Below are 16789 nucleotides of genomic sequence, written 5' to 3'. Positions count from 1 at the left end.
CACAATGCAGTCAGGCAAGAACCGTTCTCCTGGCAACGGCCAAACCCAGACTCGTCCATCGGATTTCCAGGCAGAGAAACGTGATTGGTCACTCCAGAGAACACGTCTCCACTGCTCTAGAGTCCAGTGATGGTGTGCTTTACACCACTGCATCCGACACTTTGCATTGCACTTGGTGATGAAAGGCTTGGATGCAGCTGCTCGGCCATGGAAACCCATTCCATCTTGAGCTAATCTGAAGGCCACATGAAGTTTGGAGGTCTGTAGCTACTGACTCTGCAGAAAGTTGGCGACTTCTGCACACTGTGTGCCTCAGTATGCACTGACCCCGCTCTGTGATTTTACGTGGCCTAATACTTCATGGCTGAGTTGTTGTTCCCAATTGCTTCCACTTTGTTATGACACCACTAACAGTTGACTGTGTTATATTTAGTAGTGAGAAAATTTCACGAATGGACTTATTGCACAGGTGGTAACCTATCACGGTACCACGTTTGAATTCACTGAGGTCCTGAGAGCGACCCATTCTTTCACAAATGTTTGTAGAAGCAGTCTTCATGCCTAGTGCTTGATTTTATGCACCTGTGGCCATGGAAGTGATTGGAACACCTGAATTCAATGATTTGGAGGGGTGTCCCAATACTTTTGGTACACTAAGTATGTCTGAAGATTAGGTACATGAGTGAATGGTTTAACTGAGCACCACTTTTAGTGTGTAAGCAATTTTTAAAAACTGTAATATCTGTAAAATACTGCCCCTAGTGTTCACTGCTATTACTTTAACTCCATGTGGTGCACAAGAGGGCAATAGCCTACTTATTAAAGTTTTTTCAAAATGCTTACACAATAAAAGTGGTACTTGAGGCCTAATCTGTGAAACCATTCAGTCATGTACCAAATCTTCAGACCAAGTCTGCAAAACTACAAGCACATTACATGCTTTACACTCAGTTTGCAATTCTAAAACAAACAAAAGCTTTACAATGGTAACAAATTCTGCTGTGACAAGCCAACAGTGTCATTATACAGCTCAAGTCAGTTCAGTATTGATTCAGTGCAGTTCCATACCTGTGTAAAAATCATCAGCTGTACATACTGTATATACAGTGTATTTGTGCACATGTATGTGTGCGTGACAAACTCCTGTATACTCCACTGCACTCTGAACCAGCAAATGACATAAGATAGTAGTGTTTTACATTGTTCATATCTGTGTGTAGTTTGGCTAATCATTTTATGTTTGGGTGTAGAATTACTACACAAAAATACCAATTTTACAGTAGTTAAAATAGTTTTGAATGAAGTGTTTGCTTTTGAAAGATAACTTATGTCCATGTTTTGTGGTTTTGTGTGTAGAGGTTTGAGAAATTGAGTTATAGTTTCAAAAACTGTGCAAGCAATTTGAAAAATCTGTAATGCATACAGCTTTTAAAAATGAATTTAAATTATGCACAAATTATGCCTTAAAATTAAAATCTGAGAGCTGACACGTTGAGGTTTGTAAGGTTTCTTAAGTTACAATGCATTTAATTCATTATTTCACTGCTGGGCTGGAGTAAATAGTAGCCTAATTGTGCAGATAGCAAGACAGACTAAATGTGTTGATTTTTATAAATGATCAAATCCTAAATGGACAAAATGCACTGGACACACACACACACACACACACACACACACACATTCATTTAAGGGTATATTTTTACCCCAAAATTAAAATTCAGTCATCACCAGACAGTTGACGGTAATCATTGACTTTTTATAGTATTTTTTTTCCCCCTACTATTGATGTCAATGGCTACAGTCATCTGTCTGGTTACTGACATTTTTCAAAATATCTTCTTTTGTGTTCAACAGAAGAAAGAAACTCATACAGGTTTGGAACAACTTGAGGGTGAGTAAATTGACAACATTTTCATTTTTGGGTGAACTATCCCTTTAACTTTGTTTTCAAAGCCTGTTCCCAGAAGTGATGATAGAGGGCGCTGCAGACTGGCGGATAATTTACTACAATCCATCCCTGCAAGAACATCGATTACAAGCACCATTCTCAAACCTTAAAGGGATGGTTCACCCCAAAATGAGAACTTTAACGCATTTCACGTCATTACAAAACTGTATGGCATAGGTCTTCAACCCTGCTCCTCGAGGCCCACTGTCCTGAAAATTTTAAATCCAGCTTGCTTCAGCTTGTGATTTTCAAGCAATCCTGAAGTTCTTGATTAGCTGCTTCAGATGTGTTTGATTAGGGTTGGAGCTAAACTCTGCAGGACAGTGGGCCTCCAGGAGCAGGGTTGAAGACCTCTGCTGTATGGCTTTCTTCTGTGGAACATAAAAAGATATTCCAAACGTTCCACAGAATAAAGTCATTCATGTTTGGAATGACATGAGGGTGAGTAAATAATGACAGAACTTTAATTTTTTGAATGAACCCTTTAAATAAAAGAGGGAAAGATAACATGACCAGACAAGCCGTGTTTTAATTATTTATTTTATTCAATATTGTATACATACAAAGTATCTAGAAAGCTACAAAATATCTACCACTTTATCAAGGCGGCATCAAAATGTTACGGAGCAAAGACAAGACCATATGCGATAAAGAACACACACATAATAAGTTTTTTCTTTTCTCTCTCAGCCTTGCTCCAATGTCCCCCCCCCCCCCCCCCCATCATCAGGGATATTAAAAGATATCACACCTTTGTACCAAGAAAAGCCAGAATATATAATTTTATACAAAGCACCTTTTTACAAAAAATCTCTGCACACAAACCCAATATCTTTATATGATACTATCTGAACTAGAGAAAAGTTCACTTTAAAGCCAACATCTTAAATGGTAATGAACATAGGAGGTACCAGTACCTACACACAGACAAAATACAAACATAGATCAAAAAACATAAGCTAAACTGCTGTCATACCGCAGTCCGGATTCCGCTTAAATCCTTACTTAGTGTCCATTACTAGCAAAATAATGTCCGTTTAACATTCATCATATTAAAGGCATTAGTTCTCAAATCCCTAGAGAAGTAAAGGGGACCGTTAAGGAGCAGATGCACCAGCAGCGCAGCAGTAACAGTATCACCACCCGAACGGGCTCTGAATATACTGACGTCATCACAAAACCATCACATACATGTAGAACAATACAGGAAGATCTCTATATGAAACGTGAACAAGAGGGCGAAGGTAAGGCAAACACAAAACAATCAACATCGTTTGCCGTTTTGATATCGAGCGTACTTAACTCCACGGTTTACTTTAAGCGGTACAACATACACAGCTGTAAATCTTAGTCTTTCACTCTTGGAGGGTTCCATCCATTTAAATGAACAGCATGAATAAATTATGCGGTTTGGTGAAGCCAGCTTTGTCCATAAAGAACTTACATGTGACCTTGCGGTTAATATCCATGACTATCTTTAAGGTCTGAGGAGAAAAACACCTTTACGTCACTTAATATAGTGTTTACTATATTCACGAAAGAAAAATAAGACATTGAAATGGCTTAAAACAAGAAGAAAAGAAAAAAAAACACCATTCAGCATTCATAATCTCCATGGTGCTATGAGGTTTTTCACTTTTACAATTTGATTATGCACTAGAAAAGTCGCTAAAGCTCTATGTAAGATAAGTCTCTCACAGAATGGAACCGAAGATCCATTGAAAGAATAACAAAACAAAAACAAAAACATGACAGTTTGCCACATCCACCAAATCAAATGCTGATACAAATTTGTTATTTATAATTATTACATAAATTCATTTCAGAACATCTCCACTCACTAGCCCATGTTGATTTTTCTATAAAATTTTTATGAAGGCAATGTGGTGAATATTTTACCTACATCCACTTTTTTGGTTTTTGATAATCTTAAAAACGCAACATCAGTCTTTTCTAAGCTGGAAAAATCGGAACCAAAGGCACTTTCATGCTACAGTGCAGGAAATAAAGAGGAGCTCAATGCGTCTCCAACTTTTTGGTCTTTTTCGGATAAGAAAGGCAAAATCAGATACTTTATGTACTGTACTGTCTAAATATGTCTTCTATGTGTCTCTGAGAGTGAAAGGCTAAACAAATGGCCAGTGCTTTTTTATAAAGATGACATGTAGGATCTTATGGTGCGGTCACATTTGCAAAATTGCAGCGAAATTTCAAGGACAAAAATGGTGGAGAATGCGGGCAGCTTTCAATGCAACCCTTGATCAACCAACAATAGTCCATTGTTTATTGTCAATTTCAAGCAAAGCAGCTTTCTGTTGATCAGTGTGTCAAATTCACATGAACAACTGAGCAAAATTTTCACCCTAAAGTGAAAGTCTGGATCGAGCAGATTGACTGGATTTTGCCTGCAAAATCTCGCTGAGCAGCAGCAATTGTGACCGCGCCTTTAGTGTTACTTTTTCCAGAAAAACGACTGCGCTTATCCACGTTCACTTCATACACTAAGGCACTGTGCTGTATATTGTTACACTTTGGCAGGTTTGTACTGTACAATTCCTACAACATGTGACAATAACAAGAAAGTCTTCCAGCTTAGGAAAGAGGTCACAGCTTTAGTGGCATCTTTTGGAGTTCACACAAACATTATTAAGGCTTGCAGTCATAGAAATCGATTAGGCCACAGAGACATGGGCTGTGCGGGAAAGTCAAAGGCAGCGAAGAACTCTGGGACAGGACTGATTCTTATAGAAGATGAAGGAGTGACGAATGGATGTACGGCATGTTCAGGGATGGGCTTTGTGAAGTGTGGCTTCCCCAGCGGCAGCAGGCGTGTCCGATGAGTGGGTCCAAGTGCTCAGGTCAAGCTGATGGACAATCCATCAACCCCTGGTAGTTAATGCAGTGCTTCTTGTTTCTAGAGTTATCTTTTACACAAGCATGTTGGCAGGAGGCGTTTAGCTGTACAGTCAACAGTAAGGGTTAATTCTCTGCGTTTTCTTATTGCAGGTGGGGACACGTGAAAACAGACACAGGTTGGTATAAACTTCTCGTATCACAGTGCAGGAATTCCTCAACGAAATTGAAAAAGTAGCATGTAAAAAGTAACTCTTTTCAAGGGCTGGGCTTCTGAATTCCCTGAATTCTCTGAATGTTCGGAATGCAGGAACTTTTGTTTTCCGATGGTCACAAGAATCTTTTCTTTTTTTTTTAAACACCTACAGTAGCTTTCTTTTCAATAAATCAATGTTACAGAATTAAATTTCTCAAATACTTTTTCTTTGGAAAAAAATACCTGTGAGAATGTATATACATCTGTACACCTACATCCCACTCACACACACATTTATGGCTGCACCCATATGCTTTCAGATCTTTTGAGTACATTACAGGATTTAAAGGGTTGGTTCACCCAAAAATGAAATATCTGTCATTAATTACTCACCCTCTTGTTGTTCCAAACCCGTAAGACCTTCGTTCATCTTCGGAACACAAATTAAGATGTTTTTGATGAAATCTGAGATTTCATAAAGAAATTATCTTAATTTGTGTTCTGAAGATGAATGAAGGTCTTACGGGTTTGGAACGACATGAGGGTGAGTAATTAATGACAGAAATTTCATTTTTGAGTGATCTAACCCTTTAAAAAAGAAAAGAAAAAAAACTGAAATGAGGTTGTTTTCAGATTCAGCCTAACTTAACCCAACCCTTAAGTTGAACGATACTGTCACTTTATATGTATAGTCTACAAATGAATGTTGAATCGGCATTCTTTGACATTCTTTCCTGTATTAAAACATAATACAACTGTACCGCCATTCACAGCTGCAGTTAAACGTCAAACACATATTAATAAAGAAATATATATATATATATATAATTAGAAGCATCACCCAAGTGTGACTGAAAATCATCTTGAGTGAGTGTTGAGCTAGAGGCACTGCCACTTTACTGAGGTCGAGAGTCTGTGTGAAAGAGCTGCTTCATTCCTTCACTAGTCTGTAGATGTGATGCTGGGCTCCGTGCTCACTGTTTGACACTTCGAACACACAGGCCATGCACAGCAGGGTCTCCTGTGTGTCTCTGTTTGTTACCACCTGAAACAGATAGCAAGAGACGAGGCATTACTGTACAGTAAACCCCACAAAACCTGTCACAATCATGTCCAGGTCATATTTCTACAAAATGTTTCAAAAACAAAAGCACAATACCCCTCAATTCTCATTACTATAATACATAAATACAAAATTAAGCAGTGGCAAAAAAAAGTATGTGCACAAAAATATATACATTTTCCGATCAAAAGTTTTTACTCTTATTAAGCAAGGATACATTAATTGATCAAGGGTGACAATAAAGATATTTATAATGTTCTAAAAATTTATATTTCAAATGAAATCTTTTATTTTGAACTATATCTATTCATCAATGAATCCTGAAAAAAAATGTATCCCAGTTTACACAAAAATATTAAGCATGTTATTAAAATATTAATATTAAATATTAAGCTGCTTCCAACATTGATAATAATAAGAAATGTTTCTTGAGCAGCAAATCAGAATGATTTCTGAATGATCATGTGACACTGAGGACTGGAGTAATGATGCTGAAAATTCAGCTTTGACATCACAGGAATAAATTACATTTTATTTTTAAAATGGTATACTGTAATATTTATTTCACAATATCTCTGTTTGCACTGAATTTAAAGGTGCCATAGAATTGAAAATTAAATTTACCTTTGCATAGTTGAATAACAAGAGTTCAGTACATGGAAATGACATACAGTGAGTCTCAAACATATTCACGGAGACAAGAGAGCTGTCGCTAGTTTCATTTTTAAAAACTTGCAGTCTGTATAATTCATAAACACAACTTCATTCTTTATAAATCTCTCCAACAGTGTGTAATGTTAGCTTTAGCCACGGAGCACAGCCTCAAACTCATTCAGAATCAAATGTAAACATCCAAATAAATACTATATTTACATGATCTGATGCATGCATGCAGCATGCATGCACTCTAAAAAATGCTGGGTTAAATATGGACAAACCCAGGGATTGGGTTGTTTTCACCCAGCCATTTTTTCAACCAATTTTGGATTAATTTTTTTAGTCAGCAATATAGTAATATAGTAAAAGGCATGTTTTTGCTCACCCCCAAATAGGGGCAAATTTGTGGGGTATTTTAAGCTGAAACTTGACCAGACCAGAGACTTATATTACATCTTGTGAAAGAGGGCATAATAGGTGCCCTTTAACCCAACCTGCTGGGTTTGTCCATATTTAACCCAACTTGGGTTGTTTTTAACCCAGCATTTTGTAGAGTGTGACGAACATTTTGTGAAGATCCATTTTGAGGGTTATATTAGCTGTGTGAACTTTGTTTATACAATGTATTATAGTCAAGAGCTCGGGGGCGGGGAGCGCGAGCATTTAAAGGGGAAGCAGCCTGAATCGGCGCATATTTAATGATGCCCCAAAATAGGCAGTTACAAAAATTAATAAAAAAAACATCTATGGGGTATTTTGAGCTGAAACTTCACAGACACATTCAGTGGACACCTTAGACTTATATTACATATTGTGAAAAATAATTCTAGGGCACCTTTAACTGTAAACATAAAAAAATCTCACAGGTGTACATCATGGTAGTATTTGGCACTACCACTACCATTTATTTTAAAATAAAACATTACAATAAAATGTATTTAGAAATATATATATATATATATATATATATATATATACATTTCTCTGATTTAATTTAATTAATCAAAATTAATGTTTGAAATACTTGTTTAATGGCATCTTTTTATGAATGAAGGCCAGTATCACTGATACTAATACTGCTACTGATGTCTCGATGAAATTTATTTTTTTCCTCCAATTTTAAACATGAATTATAGCCATTCAACATTACAGTGTAATTGAAAGCTCTCTTTTTTTTTTTTTTTTTTACATGTATTAGGCTCCAAAAAATAAAGCTAAAAATAAAGCTCTTTAGTGCTCTACAAAATAAAGAAATGTAGCTTTCTAAAGATCTACAACACATAACAGTAATGTGAATTTAGTGAATTTAATGTGAATGTGAAAATGTGAGTAATGTGGGGAAACTCTCTTGAAAATTATGGGACAATGCAAACTATCTTTATGGTTTTAAAATATTTTATTCCTTTTGTTTTGGTGTGACGTGACCTGGATGTGTTTTTATGAGATTCACTGATTAGATTTGTGAATGGATTTGATTAAGAGGAAAGTCTCAGATTTTTGACTGCATACATCACTTTACATGCTACGTGTTGATTGAAGGCAGACCACTACATTTTTTTAACTAAATTTTGTGGATTTATATTGGCCTTTTTTCAATCACTTGACTGACCATATTTCAAACCCTTGTTTTGCTGCAATGATGCCTTATTAGGTAAGTTTGGGACACATTAGCATTTAAAAAGCATTTTAAATGATTGGATCATTTTTGACACATTGGATCCTGTGCATTTAGCACTATGTGTGATTGTATCACCTGAGATGGATGTTAATACCTGTACCACCGCCCTTCAACAACATACTGTACACAAACATGCACTATAAACACAAACACAAATCTTCCATCAGTCTTTCTATCATAACTAAAACCTCTGTCGCACCAGGATGTGAGGGATTTGAAGGAGGAGAGCAGGGAAAGTGCATTAGTAAGACCCTCACTATAGGGGACAATAGGGCTCTAATCCTTGTGTGTTTGAAGGTTAAAGAAAGGGGTTCCTCCCCCTTTGCAGGAGATTATCAGGCTTTGCACAGCGCCACAGGAATGCTAGGAATGCAGAGTCGTATCTGCTCAGGGGCCACAGGCTCCGCCCTGCACCGAGAGCTTTCACTGATTGGTTTAAACATCCCTGATGGACATGCAGACTCACCAATAAGATGGTGAAATTCTCCAGGACGCTGTTCATCATGTATTTCTCAGGCAGGTGTTTGAGTTTGTGGATGAAGTTGATCATGTATTCACACATGGGAGACCGACTTATCCGGTAAACAAAGCGGCCGTTCTCAAAGCGAGCGTACTCCGTCTGAGAGGAGAGATGAGAGGGAGATGTAAGAATGCACAACAAAAAGTAACATGGCATACCAGGATTTTTTAAAATGTTTTTGAAAGCCACCAAGGCTGCATTTATTTGATACAGTAAAAAAAAAAAAAAAAATATTGTGAAATATTATTACAATTCAAAAGAACCTTTCTTATTATTTTAATATATATTTTAAAAGGTAATTTATTAATTTGATTAATTACTCCAGTCTTCAGTGTCACATGATCCTTCAGATATCATTCTGATATGCTGATTTGCTGCTCAATTATTATTAATGATTCTTCTTATTATTAATTTTAAAACAAGTAAATAAAACTGCTTAACATTTTAGTGGAGACATTTAAACATTATAAATGCCTTATTGTCAATTTTGATCATTTTAATGTGTCCTTGCTGAAGAAAAGTATTAATTTCTTTGAAAAATCTTACTTACCCCAAAGTTTTGAATCATGGTTTCCACAAAGTTTTCAAAATTGATAGCAATCAGAAATGTTTCTTAAGCAGCAAATCAGCATATTAGAATGATTTTGATTATGAAGACTGGAGTAATGATGCTGAAAATTCAGCTTTGATCACAGGAATACATTACATTTTAACATATTAACAATATTACTCTTTTTACTGTATTTGTGATCAAATAAATGTATCCTTGGTGAGCAGAAGAGACTTATTTTAAAAACATTAAAAAATCTTGACAAAAGTACAGACAATATTTTACTTTTGTACAGGACATACCAGAAGGGAAAAAAAATGTACAAGTTCTAAAATCACATTACTGATCTCAAAATCTTAACAATGTCTCAAATTGTTCAGATTAAAATACCAGTCTGCCATTAAAAAGACATTTCTCTAAACATTTATCATCAAATTCTCCCAAGACCATTTCTTCCCGAGGCTGAGAACTCCATTAAGTGTCCTGACTTATGAAAGAGCACTTATTCTCTGGGAAAACACATTTTAGAGAGAGAACATTTAATGCTGTTAAATACTGTACTCAAAACGTATGCTCCATATTCACCTCCACTTTCTCCACAACCTGTTTGCCAAACGAGCAAACTTTTGTGGAGCAGGTGATGGTCATGTTCTCCGGGCTCTCGTACTGACTGGTCACTCCATAGAAGGCCCCGGTTTCATCCTGAATGTTGCAGTTTAAGTCAGCCTATGAACCAATGAGATTCAAACTTTAATTTTCAATTTAATTAAAAAGAAATCAGAACAAATGAATAGATTTACCAACATGTAACACTCAATACAAAACTGCCATCTAGTGGAGATGGTAAGCACAGCTTTAAAAAAAAAAAAAAAAAAAAAAAACTGGAAAATTTTCAGGATTTATATTTCAGTTGGTTCCTCACATAAACATGGAGCATAGCATACAACTTGTATAGGCTACTTTTATAATTTTATAATAAGAAAAAAGCAGGTCTGGAAGAACATGAGGGTGAGTATATGTTCATTTTTGGATTAACTATCCCTTTAAGACTGCATTATCCCTATACTAAACTACCAATCAAGGCTATATTAGTCATTCAAGTATTAAAGAAAAGAACAGATTAAATAACTTGGAGTAAAAAGCCACTCAAAAAAAGAACGGTTCTCTCTCCGCTCTTTCAGTAAGCTAACACGATGTTCATTACAGAGAAAGCTCAAATATTCATTTCTGGCATACTCTCTTTTCATTAAGACAGGCCTGTTACATTTTCACATCATATTCAAGAGAGGCATTATTGTGCAGATCCAGAGTTTCATTTGAAATTCAGATCCCTCTGTCACTTCAAACGGAATCTGAGCAGCCTCGCTCCGACCACGTCGAGGCCCACTTTGTTGGTTGCCGCTAGTTAGCATTTCACAAAATGCATACAATGTTTGAATAGCTATTAGAGGAGCAACCAGGTCATCCAATTGTTTCAGGATATTAAACGGAATAAGTGCGAGCTTTGATCATGGACTCTTCAGCTATGCCGTGCCAAATATAGCCATGGCGGTCTGGACATGCAAATAGAGACGGCTGTCTTTAAACCTAAAGTGGCCCAGTGTCTTTAGGGAAATGCACAATTATTCATGCATGTAATCACTGGGTGGATAAATATTTGTGTTAAATAGGCAGTCGTATGGGTGGTAAACATGAACTGCGGTGATTTCGCTCTCATTAGTGTAGAAACCTGGGCACAGGGTGGGCATGCATTACACAGCACACTGCATACATGTTTGTTTTTAAGCCTAAATAAAAATACTAAGTTCTTCCTGGACTAATTGTGAGTTACGATGTCTTCTTTTGCAGATAATTGGCCCCTGCATTTTGAAAGGGGGGGGGGTTGTCTGTGAATCACTAAACAGATGCTCGTTCTTTGCCGAGATTCACTCACCCAGAACTTTATGAGAAAGAATGAATTCTGAGGACCCTTGCCAAACAATTCCTTCAGCCCTCCTTTCTTCTCAGGGAATTTGTCGTAAATCTGACGAATGTCCACCGACTCGAGCAAGGCATCGTTGTAAGAGTGATTTGTCTGACCGATGTGCACGAAAAGATGCTTGTTATACTGCACAGGGAAGAAAAAACAAAAAAACAAAAAACATGTTAGAAAAAGAAAAACTTCTGACTGCAAGTATTTGTCAGTTCAGTTTTAACTAGGGCTATCAATCTGTTCAATATTGTAAATAAATTAATTTCTTTAAATGTTGATTAATTAAGCAGATCAACCATGATTAATCAAATAAAAAATAATATTTGGTGAGGAAATCCCCCTTAATGGAGACAATTCACATACATTTCATCATTGTTGCGTTGTTGTAAATTATTGAATAGACATGACAAAAAGATCAATGTTCATTTATATTTATAAAAAAAAGATAATTTATAAACAATAATCTTGAAGCTAATTCATACGTAATATTGTTCAGAGTTAAATAATGTTTGTTCATAATATATTAACTAATGTTAATTTACGCAACTTAACATTTGACTATATTACTGTAAAAGTAATATTTAACTAAAGCTAACAAATTTATTAAATAGTGTAACAAAATACTTTTTTTGTAAGGGTGATAACACCTTATATAACACACTTATTTTGACAGTACTAGAATTCATACTAGAATGTGTGTTTTCAGTCAATTGTAGAGAACTCCTATATGAAAAGACCCACTTTTGACTGGGAGGCTGAAGGTCACTGATGAATCACGCACAGTTAGACCAGGAATGTGTATTAAGAAGTAAATGGGCTCCATTTTGATTTTTATTTTGACTTTAAGAGTAACATACAGAAGTTACTCACAGAATCCGGATCTCTCTGATGCTCCAGAAAAGCGGAGAATTCCACAAGTCTGAGTTTAGATGTGCCGATAGATCGGCCCTGCCAGGCAGGAACTGTGGGCGCCGGTGCTGCCGCGGGCTCATAACCTACACACACACACACAAACTGAATATTAGCTCTTCTAAACAAAAGGAGTGTTGAATCTGAATGAGAATTGATCCCAAAAAAAAACAAACATGGCAAACGGTGCCATACTTGAGATTGTAGTTGTGACTGCTGGCTGGATAGGGTACGCTTGCTGGGCAAATGGCTTGATGCTAAAACAAAGACAAAGAAGAATTAAGAACGAGAAAAACGAGCAGTCTAGCGGCACTACATACTGAAGAGATTAAGAGGGTTATACAGCGAAGAAGAAACAAAGCTGCACAAAGTATTCAAACTTGGATTCAACCCATCATTGCCTCTGGAAAGGCTTCCTCTATCTCTGATCCCTCTGAGGGAAAGAGAGAAAGCTGGAAGGGTCAGGGAAAATACAGACATCAAGAAGAAAAGAACGACAATAAAGCAGACAAAACAGAGACAGAAAGAATAAGATTTGCATTTCCTGAAGGAAATACCAGTGCATGCAAGGAGAGCAAAAGAACCATATAAAAGTTTTAGGATATAAATTTGGTTCTGTGCAAATGAAAAACTGAATCTCACCAGCTTGCCTTCCTCCTGCAGTCACATTCTTATAATTTCATTGAATACTACTACTCTCTTGCTAGTCAGGACTGTGCAAAATTGCAGATTAAATTTCAAACAAGTTTAATAATTTACACATACTAGAAAGCATTGGCAGTGCGCATACACTGTGAGCTGGCAACAATCTGGGCTTTTTTTCTACATGGCTTTAACCAGCAGATGTCCTCAGCATGCTCACAGTTAGACTAAACAGTGGGACAGTTAGACTGCACAGTGGGACAGTTAGTCTGAACAGTGGAACAGTTAGATTAAACAGTGGGACAGTTAAACTGAAGAGTGGGCCAGTTAGACTGAACAGTGGGACTAAAAAGTTCAGTCTAACTGTTAGACTAAACAGTGGGACAGTTAGACTGAACAGTGGAACAGTTAGACTGAACAGTGGGACAGTTAGACTGAACAGTGGACTGAACAGTGGGACAAGTTAGACTGAACAGTGGGACAGTTAGACTGAACAGAGGGACAGTTAGTCTGAACAGTGGGACAAGTTAGACTGAACAGTGGGACAGTTAGACTGAACAGTGGAACAGTTAGACTGAACAGTGGGACAGTTAGACTGAACAGTGGACTGAACAGTGGGACAAGTTAGACTGAACAGTGGGACAGTTAGACTGAACAGAGGGACAGTTAGACTGAACAGTGGGACAAGTTAGACTGAACAGTGGGACAGTTAGACTGAACAGTGGGACAGTTAGACTAAACAGTGGGACAAGTTAGACTAAACAGTGGGACAGTTAGACTGAACAGTGGAACAGTTAGACTAAACAGTGGGACAGTTAGACTGAATAGTGGAACAATTAGACTGAAGAGTGGGCCAGTTAGACTGAATAGTGAGACTAAACAGTTCAGTCTAACTGTTAGACTAAACAGTAGGACAGTTAGACTGAACACTGGAACAGTTAGACTGAACAGTGGGACTAAACAGTTAAGTCTAACTGTTAGACTAAACAGAGGGACAGTTAGACTGAACAGTGGAACAGTTAGACTGAACAGTGGGACAGTTAGACTAAACAGTGGAACAGTTAGATTGAACAGTGGAACAGTTAGACTAAACACTGGGACTGAACGGTAGGACAGTTAGACTAAACAGCAGGACAGTTAGACTGAACAGTGGGACAGCTGGACTGAACAGTGGAACAGTTAGACTAAACAATGGGACAGTTAGACTAAACAGTGGGACAGTTACACTGAATAGTGGGACAGTTAGACTGAACATTGGGACAATTAGACTGAACAGTGGAACAGTTAGAGTAAACAGTGTGACAGTTAGACTGAGCAGTGGCACAGGTAGACTGAACAATGGAACAGTTAAACTAAACAATGGGACATTTAGACTAAACAGTGGGACAGTTAGACTGAAGAGTGGAACAGTTAGACTGAACAGTGGGACTAAACAGTTCAATATAACTGTTAGACTGAACAGTGGGGCAGTTAGGCTGAACAGTGGAACATTTAGACTGAACAGTGGGACAGTTAGACTAAATAGTGGAACAGTTAGACTAAACACTGGGATTGAACGGTGGAACAGTTAGACTAAACAGCGGGACAGTTAGGCTGAACAGTGGCACAGCTGGACTGAACAGTGGAACAGTTAGACTAAACAGTGGGACAGTTAGACTGAACAGTGGCACAGGTAGACTGAACAATGGAACAGTTAAACTAAACAATGGGACAGTTAGACTGAACAGTTGGACAGTCAGACTAAACAGTGGAACAGTTAGATTGAACAGTGGAACAGTTAGACTGAACAGTGGGACTAAACAGTTCAGTCTAATAGTTAGACTAAACAGCGGGACAGTTACACTGAACAGTGGGATGGTTAGACTGAACAGTGGGACAGCTGGACTGAACAGTGGAACAGTCAGACTAAACAATGGGACAGTTAGACTAAACAGTGGGACAGTTACACTGAATAGTGGAACAGTTAGACTGAACAGTGGGACAAGTAGACTGAACAGTGGAACAGTTAGACTGAACAGTGGCACAGGTAGACTGAACAATGGAACAGTTAAACTAAACAACGGGACAGTTAGACTAAACTAAACAATGGGACAGTTAGACTAAACAGTGGGACAGACTGAACAGTGGGACAATTAGACTGGACAGTGGGACAATTAGACTGAACAGTGGAACAGTTAGACTGAACAGTTAAGGAAGAAGAAGAAGGTGCAGATGAAGACAGTGAAGAAGAAGAAGATGCAGAAGAACAAGATGCAGAAGAAGAAAATGAAGCAGCAGCAGAAAAAGAAGGTGGTGAAGAAGGTGCAGATGAAAATGGTGAAGAAGTAGATGCAGAAGCAGAAGAAGGTGGTGCAGAAAAATAGCTAGGTGAAGAAGAAGGTGCATAAAGAGTAGAAGGTGAAGAAGAAGAAGAAGAAGAAGAAGAAGAAGAAGAAGAAGCAGCAACAGAAGAAGAAGAATGTTGGATGTGCCTTGCATGCACTGTAATAATAGGAATAGCTTTAGTGGGACAATGGGAGCAGAACTTCTAGAGATACTTACTCTTGTGAGGATCCAGGCTGGCCCGTGGATATCATGCCCTGCCAAAACTAGAGAATTAGATAAATAAATAGACAACAAAACACAGCCTATCCACACGCACACACACCGTCTGTGCACTCTAGATACACGAGTTATCACATGGCCATTGAAAAATGAGGTGTACTATGTGCCATGCAGTCTAGTTATCTTGAGTGTGGCATTAGTAGGCTTATCTGATGAAGGCAGGTGATGGGGCACAGCTCTGAGGGTGTGTAATGGGATTGGACCTGACGCAGGCGGCCCGGTGGCCAGCCGTGTGGCTGAAGTAAGTGTACTGATAGGTGGGTGCCAGAGGGCGGTCTTACCCCTGCTGCTCCGGGGAAAGCAGGACGCGGGATGCCCGGAAGACCCAGTTTGTTGTGGATGGCTGTTGCAGAGACGATCTGAGCTGAGGACATGGAGGCCATACTCTGAAGAGCTTTGTCCTTCACGCTCTGATCCTTTAATATCATTTACAAAAGAACATTAGAACTCAGAAAGGGATGGACACAGTGAGCTAGGGGTTAAACTGTTTCTGCAACAAAACACGGTTCGTTACACACGTTTGTACCATGGTTCATCTCATGTCTTACAAGTCTGAGACTAGTGTAAGTGCTTCTTGAATTGTTTTCTAATTTAAATTGAATCGAAAAATAAATAGAAAAATAAAATGTAAGGTTTTTTTTACTTTTCATAAAAAATGCAATACTTTTTCTTTAATCCCCTGTGAATCCAATACAGTGATGTTCACTAATAAAATCCTGCAGTAATGACACTGAGAGTGATTTTTTGTGATGTAGTGGTCTTAATTAATTATCATCACAAAAAATTAAACTGTTATTATATATTTCTATATTTACTGAATTGAAACCGACTGCAGAACCGTGATACAAACCGAACCGTGAGACATTTGAAACCATCACCCCCCTACAGTGAACACAGAACATTGGACAATAAAGCAGCCCACACGCTCACACATAAAGATCCACAAACAAGAAAGCATGTTAAAAGATTCTTCAGAGCTATAAGGCTGTTGATCTTAAGAGGAATGTGCTAGCATTAAAGAGGAAACAACAGAAAAGAGCGAAAGCCACCAGCGCAGAGAACAGGAGATTATAATGTTTAATATAGAGCGCAGAGCTGAAAGAGAACTAAATCGATTGAGAAGTGAGTTTGATGTTATATATTATCTCGTAGCTCCTACATTTCTAATAACCGCATTGTGTCCACCAGGAACAAGGG

At 37.8% G+C, this 16789-nt stretch overlaps 1 protein-coding gene across 11 annotated transcripts in view; it reads right to left on the bottom strand.

Annotated features, from left to right (window-relative positions):
* Positions 1-5544: 5544 nt before the first annotated feature.
* The window catches only part of tead1b (TEA domain family member 1b), an 89186-nt gene continuing 77941 nt past the window's right edge, over positions 5545-16789 (bottom strand). For 6 of the 11 annotated variants that reach the window (XM_048186241.1, XM_048186239.1, XM_048186244.1 and 3 more), the window contains 8 exons: positions 15874-16008; positions 15530-15576; positions 12542-12603; positions 12308-12432; positions 11399-11572; positions 10051-10191; positions 8862-9014; positions 5546-6042 (listed from right to left, as the gene is read on the bottom strand). In XM_048186241.1, the coding sequence (XP_048042198.1) occupies positions 5929-6042; positions 8862-9014; positions 10051-10191; positions 11399-11572; positions 12308-12432; positions 12542-12603; positions 15530-15576; positions 15874-16008 (951 nt within the window). In that variant the 3' untranslated portion in view covers positions 5546-5928. Of the gene's footprint in view, positions 6043-8861; positions 9015-10050; positions 10192-11398; positions 11573-12307; positions 12433-12541; positions 12604-15529; positions 15577-15873; positions 16009-16789 lie in introns of all 11 variants that reach the window. The other 5 variants (XM_048186246.1, XM_048186245.1, XM_048186247.1 and 2 more) reach the window with 2 other exon arrangements.

This window comes from Megalobrama amblycephala, linkage group LG3, assembly GCF_018812025.1.
Source record: "Megalobrama amblycephala isolate DHTTF-2021 linkage group LG3, ASM1881202v1, whole genome shotgun sequence".
NCBI classification, from domain to species: Eukaryota; Metazoa; Chordata; class Actinopteri; order Cypriniformes; family Xenocyprididae; genus Megalobrama; species Megalobrama amblycephala.
This window is presented reverse-complemented; position numbering and strand designations above follow the sequence as displayed.